Source organism: Carcharhinus amblyrhynchos, chromosome 21 (genome assembly GCF_965287045.1).
Source record: "Carcharhinus amblyrhynchos chromosome 21, sCarAmb.v2.hapA, whole genome shotgun sequence".
Taxonomy (NCBI): Eukaryota; Metazoa; Chordata; class Chondrichthyes; order Carcharhiniformes; family Carcharhinidae; genus Carcharhinus; species Carcharhinus amblyrhynchos.
Window position 1 is genome coordinate 13,525,075 of NC_137344.1, and position 9,890 is coordinate 13,534,964.

Consider the following 9,890-nt stretch of genomic DNA (forward strand, 5'->3'; position numbering starts at 1 on the left):
CTCAGGGAATTGTCAGTTAGTTGCTCTGGCAACAATATTCACCTTGACAAGACACATCCGAATCTTGAGAGGTATGCAATTAGCTTTTCAAGCAATTCAAGCAGCCTCATTTTGCGAGGTTTTTAACACTGTTCATTAAACAGCCTTGCATGAGAACAATAAACACTCTTTTACTGCTCTACCTAGCAGTAAGAGTTTCGCAGAGAAGTGAATTTAATCTTCCTTTCCAGTAATCCCCTCTGACCTCGCACTATTTATTGACAGACTGAAGGTTTTAGGTTTCACTGCATTTGCCCTCCCGCAGGGGAAAGGGTCTTTATACCGCACGATGCTCTCCATAACTGATACCCTCACATTGCCCTTGCAGCCTGGCTACTCACAAAACAGGACCCTGGGATCTCATAGTCGATCCCAATACTGCTCCTCTGCTGTGACTATCTCCCACCCAGTTTGCAGTTCCCAACAAGGAAGGGCACCCACTATTTGAACACAAATCCAGCATGGAGGAACTAGGAAGTGATACCTGCTTAGCAACCAGCACATCTCCGTAGAGGAAGGGAGTCACCAGTACCCCCCATTTGGTGACAGTAACCCTCACCCCAGCCCTGCACTTCTCTTCACTGCATTCACAACACTGAGCCTTGAGTCGTGGATTTCCTGAGAAGTAATGGCTGCCTGAGTGCTCACCTCAGATATCCATCTGGGAGCTGAAGGCCTAGGTTCAGACTTGTGTAAGAACAGTTGTAAATGGCATTGGCATGAATATTCAGGGTAGCCTCGAATTCTGGAGTGAGTGCTCGCTAATGATATGCTGATGCATTCAGATTAGGTTCCTGACCTTCCCAGCGTGTTCCACATCACCAGTGAGGTTAGTTCAAAATCAGAAAATGTGATCTCACAGGAGAGATTCAGGTTTTTTCCAAATTCTCTGCATTTTGAGCCCAGGCCACCATTTCCACGCATGGAGTGTGAGAGCTCAAGATTCGGCCCAATATTAATCACTTGGAAGTAGGGATAGAATGTACCATATTCCAATTTACATATGACACTAAAATAGGTAGGAGTTCAAACTGCAATAAGAAATTTACAAATGGATATGGATAGGTTAAGTCAGTGGGCCAAAATTTGGCATATAAAATTTTAATGTGGATAAGTGTGAGATTAGCCATTTTGGTCAGAGGAATAAAACAGCAACTTATTATCTAAATGGAGAGAAACATCAAAATGCTTCAATGCAGAGGAATCCAGGTGTTCTCGTGCATGAATTGCAAAAAGTTAGTGTGCAGGTACAGCATGTAATAAGAAAGGTAAGTAAAATCCTGGCATATGTAAGTAATGAACAAAAGGAAGGAAATAGAATACTGCACAGAGTTTTGGTGCCCTTACTTGGGGAAGGATGTAAATGCACTGTTGGCGGTTTAGGGAAGTTTCACTAAGTTGATTCCAAGGAGGAAGGACTTGTCTTATGATGAGAGATTCAGCAGTTCAAGCCTGTACTCACTAGTGTTTAGAAGAATGAAAGGATATCTAATTGAGGTAGATAAGATGATAAAGGGGATTGATCGATAATAGAGTAGAAGTTTCCCCATAAAATAAAAATTAGAAGCAAAAGTAGGCTATTCGGCCCTTTGGGCATGCTCCGCCATTCATTTTGATCATGGCTGATCATCAAATTCAATATCCTGATCCCGCCTTCCCCCTTTATCTCTTGACCCCTTTAACCCTACGAGCTATGTCTAATGTCTATGACCTCAATTACATTCTGTGATTCTGTCATATTCACCACTCTCTGGGTGAAGAAATTTCTCCTCACCTCAGTTCTAAACGCTTAAAAAATTTATCCCTTATCCTCAAACTATGACTCCTAGTTCTGGACTCCCTCACCATTGGGAACATTTTTTCTGAATCTACCTTTTCTAACTCTGTTAGAATTTTATAAGTTTCTATGAGGTCCCCTCTCCCTCTTTTAAACTCCAGTGAATAAAATCCTAACCAACTTAGTCTCTTCTCATTTGATAGACCTGCCACCCCAGGAATCAAACTAATAAATCTTCACTGTACTTCCTTTATAACATGGATATTTTTCCTCAGATAAGAACACCAAAACCGCACACAATACCCCAGGTGTGGCCTCACCAACGTCCTATATGATTGCAGCAAAACATCCCATTCCCTATATTCACTGTGAAGGCCAACATACCATGTAAAAGCAAATTACTGCAGATGCTGGAATCTGAAACCAAAAAAGAAAATACTGAAAAATCTCAGCTGGTCTGGCAGCATCTGTAAGGAGAGGAAAGAGCTGACGTTGGCGAATGGGCGAGGAACTGGCAAATGGAATTTAATGTTGGCAAGTGTGAGGTTGTCCACTTTGGTAGGAATAATGGTAGGAAGGACTACTACTTACATGGCGAAAAGCTGCAACATGCTACGGTGCAGAGGGACCTCAGGGTCCTTGTGCATGAGTCGCAAAAACCCAGCCTGCAGGTGCAGCAGGTGGTCAGGAAGGCTAATGGGATGCTGGCCTTCATAGCGAGGGGGATTGAATATAAAAGTAGGGAGGTCTTGCTGCAACTGTACAGAGCACTGGCGAGGCCGCAGCTGGAGTACTGTGTGCAGTTTTGGTCGCCGCACTTACGCAAGGATATTTTGGCCTTGGAGGGAGTGCAGAGGAGGTTCACTAGGCTGATACCGGAGTTGAGGGGGTTGAGCTATGAGGAGAGGCTGAATAAACTAGGCTTGTACTCGTTAGAGTTTAGAAGGATGAGGGGAGATCTCATTGAGACGTACAAGATGATGAATGGGATGGACAGGATAGAGGTAGAGAGGCTCTTCCCGCTCAGAAAGGACAGTAGGACTAGAGGGCACAGCCTCAAGATAAGGAGGGGGGCAGTTTAGAACAGAGTTGAGGAGGAACTTCTTCACTCAAAGGGTGGTGAATCTCTGGAATCCTCTGCCCGTTGAAGTCGTGGAGGCTGCCTCGCTAAATATATTTAAGACGCAGGTAGATAGGTTTTTGATAGGCAAGGGGATTAAGGGTTATGGGGAGAAGGCGGGAAAGTGGAACTGAGCCACTTCAGATCAGCCATGATCTAGTTGAATGGCGGAGCAGGCTCAAAGGGCTAGATGGCCTACTCCTGCTCCTATTTCTTATGTTCTTATGTTGAGTCCAGATGTCCCTATGTCAAAGCTAAAAGGCATAGAATGTGAGAGATATTTATACTGCAGGGTGAGGGAATGAAAGATGAGTCATAGTCACAGAAGCAAGGGGAAAAGCAAAATGACTATTATTTAAATGGTTAAAAAAATTGCAGCATGCTGCTGGGCAGAGGGACCTGGGTGTCCTAGTGCAGGAATTTCAAGAAGTTGGCTTGCAGGTGCAGCAGATAATTAAGAAGGCAAATGGAATTTTGTTCTTTATTTCCAGAGGGATGGAGTTTACAAACAGCGAGGTTATGTTGCAGCTGTTTAAGGTGCTGGTGAGGCCACACCTGGAGTACTTTTGGCCTCTTTACTTGAGAAAGGATATTCTGGCATTGGAAGGGGGCAGGGGTGCAGATGAGATTCACTAGATTGATTCCGGAGTTGAGAGGGTTGGTTTATGAAGAGAGACTGGGTAGACTGGGGCTATACTCATTGGAATTCAAAAGAATGAGGGGAGATGTTGTAGAAACATATAAGGTTATGAAGGGAATAGATAATAGAAGCAGGGAAGTTGTTTCCACTGGCGGGTCAAACTAGAACTAGGAGCATAGCCTCAAAATAAGGGGAAGCAGATTTAGGACTGAGTTGAGGAGGAACTTCTTCACACAAAGGGCTGTGAATCTGTGAAATTCCCTGCCCAGTGAAGCAATTGAGGCTGCCTCATTGAATGTTTTGAAGGCAAGGATAGATAAAAGTTTTGAACAGTAAAAGAATTAAGGGTTATGGTGAGTGGGCGAGTAAGTGGAACTGAGTCCATGAAAAGATCAGCCATGATCTTACTGAACGGTGGAGCAGGCTCGAGGGGCCAGATGGCCTACTCCTGCTCCTAGTTCTTATGTTCTTATGTTTAAAAGGCTGCTAATCGCAGTCCATAGAAAGAATAAAGAGTGTGAATGATCAAACAGCACAGAAACTGAAATCAGAGGGAAAGCTGTGACAGATAAAGATGTTGTGGTGTGGGGGGGGGGGACAGTGGGTGGGAAAGAGTTAAAATTTAGAAAAAGGGGAAAAAGGGGAAGTAAAAGGAGAGAAAAGGTAAGAAATGGGAAGAAAGAGTGGTTGGGAGAGGAAAAATGAAGAAAGACAATAAAGAAATAAAGGGCCTGATTTTACCAAAAATTCACTCCCTAAACGGGCGCAAAATCGCAGTAAATTTGGGCGTCGGTCCTGTAACGCAACCTGCACCCAAACCGAGCGGATCACACCTTTACCGACACCCGATTTGGGCATGGATCTGGTCCACACCCCAATTGGGTGGCCTGACGATTTAAATGCATTTAACATGGAATGGTTGTATTGGTAAATACAACCTCCAATTGGTAAAATCAACCTCCGATTGGTAAAATCTGGCCCAAAAGGAACATTAAATGCATTTAACATGCATTTAAATCGATTTAATGAACCATGCGCCCAACTCTACCGCCAAATCCCATTTTAACGTCTTCGGATCCGTTTCGGATCCGCGCTGTTACCAACCTGCAGAATAAAAATCTGAAGCGGTTTCCTATTCAGCAGGGGAACCGCCGAAGCGGATTCCTATTCTGCAGGGGAACCTCTGAAGCCCATCCCCCTCAAACACCCTGCTAACCACCCCGGCAGACCGGACTCCCCCCCTCCCTCAATCAAACCACCCCCCAGGAGGCAGTCCCCCAGCATCCTCTCCCCCCAACCTCCCGGGAGGCAGCCTTCCAGCAGACCACACCCCTTCCTCCCCGGAGGCAGGCCACCACCCCCCCCCCACCCCGCCCCACCCCACCCCCCAGGAGAGCACATCCCCACCCTACCTGGATTGCTACTGTCCCTCCATCCTTCTTACCTGCACTCGTTGATGTGTAGATGCCAGCATTGGACTGTTGTAAACACAGTAAGAAGTTTCACGACGCCAGGTTAAAGTCCTGTTGGAGTTTAACCTGTTGTGAGACTTCTTACTGCAGTTGTTGGACAGCCTGCAGCACCTTCCTGGCCTTCCGCTGGTGTCTGCCCCGGGTGGGGGCGCTCAGATGGATCTCTGGTTGGGGGGCAGAAGGGGGTGGAGATTTTCCCAAGTCCATCCTCCCCCCATCCTTCACCACTCCCCAACATCCCAACCAGAGATTCATCTGAACCCGCCCCCCCTTTCATCAAAGTCCAACAGGACTTTAACCTGGTGTTGTGAGACTTCTTACTGTATTTACCCCAGTCCAACGCCGGCATCTCCACATCAACGAGTGCAGGTCAGAAGGATGGTAGAGGGAGAGCAGCCATCCAGGTAGGTTGGGGGTGTGCTCTGCTGAGGAGGGGCCTGCCTCCTGGGGAGTTGGGGGGGGAGGGCATCTGCCAGGGGGGCCTGCCTCCTGGGGGGGGAGGGGGGGGGTCCAATCACAGCTCATCTTGCACCCCCACCTCCCCGGCTCTCTCTGTTTTTGTCTTTTGTGACTGGGTGCACTGTTTCAGAGCTCTGATCGTTCCAGCAGCGCTAAGCCCTGCCCACAGTGCGGACCGGACCAGAGCCGGCAAAAAGCGTATGGGCACGCTGGAACGAGGATTCTGGGCTCGGATCCATTTTATGTCCAGATCCAGCAATTAGCCTCCAATTGGTAAAATCTGGCCCAAAAGGTAGAGAACAGTAAAAATATTAAATAAAATGAAAACAAAGTGGTCAAGGTGGTGTAGAGCTAAGATCTGAAGTTGAATTCGATGTTCAGACCGCAAGGCTGTAAAGTGCCTAGCTGGAAGATGAGATGCTGAGTTTCACCAGAGCATTGCAGCAGGCCAAGGACAGACACATGTGCATGGGGGCAGGATCATGTGTTAAAATGGCAAGCAACAGGAAGGTCAGGGTTCTGACTGCGCACAGAGCGGAGGTCCTCAGCAAAGCGATCACCCAATCTATGCTTGGTCTCTCTCAGATAAAGGGGACCACATTGACAGCAGCAAATGCAATAGACCAAATTGAAAGGGGTGCAAGTGAAATGCTGCTTAATCTGAAACAAGTGTTTTGAACCTTGAATGGTAGGCATGAAAGAAATGGGCAGGTGTTACACCTTCTGCTACTGCATGGGAAGGTGCCACGAATGATGGAAGAAGTGTTGGGTACAGTGGAGGAATGGTTTAAATTATCCCAGAGGGAACTGTCTCTGTGGAATGCTGACAGAGGGAATGAAGGGAAAATGTATTTGTGGTGGCATCCTGCTGGGATTGGTGAAAATGGCAGAAGATCATGCTTTGCATGCAGAGGCTGGTGGGGTGAAATGTGAGAACAAGGGAGACTCTATCGTTCTGGGAGTGAGGGGAGGGGGTGTGGGTCATGGCGTGGGAGATGGACTACACGCTGTTGAGGGCCCTGTCAACAGCTGTAGATAGGAATCCATGGTTGAGAAAAAAGGAGCACATATTAGAAGCACAACTTTGGAAAATGGCATCATCAGAACAAATGTGATGTATGCTAACAATACATAAATAAATCAAATCAAATCAAATCAAAACAATCTGTAGGAACAATTCCAGAATCCAAAGAATTTTGGAAAATAACCACCAATGGATCTACTATTTCCAGGATGACACTGATAAACTAAACTTCCTTAAATACTCTGGGATGAAGATTATCAGGACCTGGAGACTTATCCACCTTCAATCCCATCAGTTTTCCCAAAACCATTTCTCTACTAATGCTGATTTCCTTCAGCTATCATTAAAACACGGTTCTCTCTGAACTTCTGATACATTGCTTCAGTCTTTACAAAAGAAGACATGAATAAAGTACAAATTTAATTCCTCAGCCATTTCTTTATTCCCTGTTATGAATTCTCCCATTTCTGACTGTGAGGGGCCTAGACTCATTTTTGTCAATCCCTTTCTCTATACAACTTTTACAGTCAGTTTTTATGTTCCCTGCTAGTTTACATTCATACTCTATTTTTCCCTTCTTAGTCAATCCCATGGTCTTCTTTTGCTGAATTTTAAACTGCTCCCAATCCTCATTGCCTTGTTGAACATTCTAGAACATAGGGGCCATTGTTTTGGGCAATGGATGACAGATTTCAAGCAGAAACAAAGAGGAAATACTTTACTCCAAGAGTCATGAATCTGGAATTCTGTACTCCAAAGTGGCGAGGTCGCCAGAATGCTAAACAAATTTGAGGAGGATATAGACACATTTTTAATTAGTAGCAGGATGAAGGGTTACGGGGAACGGGCAGAAAGATAGAGCTGAAGCTGAGATGAGATCAGTCATTATCATATTGAATGGCAGAGCAGGCTTGAGGGACCAAATTGTCTGTTCCTGTTCCTAATTTTTATGAATCATGAGCGGAAACAGGATCCAGTAGGATGGAGGTAGTGCAGAGGGAGAGTGACTGAGCACAAGGGTGAGAAAGTGAGCAATGACAAGTATAAGAAAGGAATCATGCCAAGAGCCAGGGCTGAAACTAGAGCAGAATGGCATAAGCAATTCAAATCTCCAGTCATGTTAAGAAACCAGGGACTTTAAAAGACTGGAAGGCTGAGACAGAACTGAAGATGGGAGTGGAAACATTGGGGAAAGGTCATGTGATCAGGCAGGGCACAGAACAGAAAGGGAGTGTCAACACTAAAGGGAAAGTCAAAACATTAAATGGATAGTCTGACACTATGTTACTAATTATGTTAATATTTATGCTTTTATTAAGACCAATAAAAGATGCTGGACAGTTAAATACAGCCAAAAACATTGTAGCACTTCAAAATATCATTGGACCCTAAGACAGCACAGTTAACGATACTTGTAGAAAAAAGTAGTGAACAAAAACCGGTCCCAACCAGAACAATGCAATAACAGACCCACTCAAGGACCTGCTTTGTATGGGGCTCAGTATACAAGCTTCACCAGGTGAGTTAATTACAAATCTCCAGGGAGCTCATATTCAACAAGTCCTACAGGGAGGTCAACCAGTGATTTCCCATGCAAGTTCTGGGGGTTATCACAGTAAGATCAAAGGGGAAAGAAATGATTTAAGGAAACACTGAAGATTGTGTTGGGGTGGTGGCTGTGAGATCTTGAACAAGATAGTGTGTTTGTTGAAGCCACCCTCAGAGAGCACTCTAAGAGCAAAGGGCAGAGTGGGGTAATGTTACTGGAATTTCATAGAATCAGAGAATTCCTACAGTGTGAAAGGAGGCCATTTGGCCCATCAAATTTGCACTGACTCTCCGATAAAGCACATCACTCAGGCCCACCCCCACACTATCCCCTTTGCTATAGAAAATATATGAAGACCGCTGTCCTCAAAAAGAGATTTAGTTACTTGAACCAAAAGCTTTCAGGAAAAGTGCTATTAATTGTGTAAATCTGTTCTTGTATTTACATCCTATTTTCTTCCCAATGAGAAAACTCCTCTTAATAAACAAATTTTAAAATTATTTTGGCAGAGATTCAAATTTCCCTTTGGGATTTGGGCAATCTGACAATTATCATTTGCCATGTCATAACAGTATTAATCATTCTTTTTTCGCACTCACCTCTTCAAGCACTGTTAATAATTGCTCAACCGGTGAATTGCTGATTTCACCAATTTGTAGTGAATCATCAATGTTGTCATTTGTGATGCGCACCATTTTCTTTTTCACAAAATAAACTCCCTTAATTTTAAGGGAGGTAGGAAATCCCAAACTTGCAACTAATTGCCCTGCATTGTTCATGTAGATTACCAAAATCATTACATCTTCTGAATTGAAGAAGTCCATCACCAGATGTTTGTTTTCTTCTGTCGCAGAAAACTTTGCCCACTTATCTGGTTTTACACAGAAATACATCAGAGTTAAGCTCTGTAAAAGGGCCATTCGTGGGTCATCCTCTCGTTCATGAGTTACTTCCTCCTCCTGTTCCATTGACTACCTCAAAATTGTTTCATCAAGTCAAAAAGGCAGGTATTAGAGTCAAGCGTATTTTCTACTTTCCTACAAAAAATGGTAGAATACAAAATAAATATTTCTGTAAGGCATTAAAAATGTTAAATTTGCAATCAATTCTGTAGACATCCAGTCTGCAATATCTTACTTGTTGTAATTACTTTTTGTCAATCTACTGCGTCAATGTTTTCTTCCATTATAAAATTCTCTTATTTATAAATTTAAATGGTATTTATGTGTATTTAATAAATTATAATTATACTTTCACTGAGTCGATGCCACATCTTTGTTATGCACTGAAGGATAAAGCACAGAAGCAAATCATTCACTCATCATGGCTATGCCAACTCTTTGAAAGTCAGAGTTGAGTCATGCTGGCTTTCTTTAGTACAACATAATCAGTTCCATTGCCCAGCCATGCTCTCCAAGTCACCCTGAAAGTTTATTTCCCTCACAAGCCCTTTTGAAATGACCAGATGGTTTCACTTCCATCTCTCTCGTGGAGAGCAAGCTTCCGGCTATTGCCTCTCACGGCATCAAAAAATTCTTCTTCACATCACTTTGCGTCTCTTGCCCAAACCTCTATCCCCTAGTAAAAACCATGGGGACAGGTTTTTTTTGTCTACCATATCTAAACTTGTCATTAGCTTATACACCTCTATCAAATCTCCTTTGCTCCAAGATATATCCTCATTTCGCCAACCTAATGTTTTAGCTAAAATCCTTCATTGCAACCATTCCAGCAAATGACCTTGGCATCCTCTCAAGGACTCTCACACCATAAGGAAAGCATTGATATTTTTAAGGGATTTATATTTGTA

General features: G+C 44.0%; 1 protein-coding gene across 1 annotated transcript in view; it reads right to left on the minus strand.

Moving 5' to 3' along the window:
- Positions 1 to 9,048, minus strand: part of LOC145356565 (dynein axonemal heavy chain 17-like) — an 811,195-nt gene extending 802,147 nt beyond the window's left edge. Inside the window, exon 1 of the mRNA XM_080209339.1 lies at positions 8,680 to 9,048. Within this exon, the coding sequence (XP_080065465.1) occupies positions 8,680 to 9,048 (369 nt within the window). The remainder of the gene's footprint in view (positions 1 to 8,679) is intronic.
- Between the last annotated feature and the right edge of the window lie 842 nt (positions 9,049 to 9,890).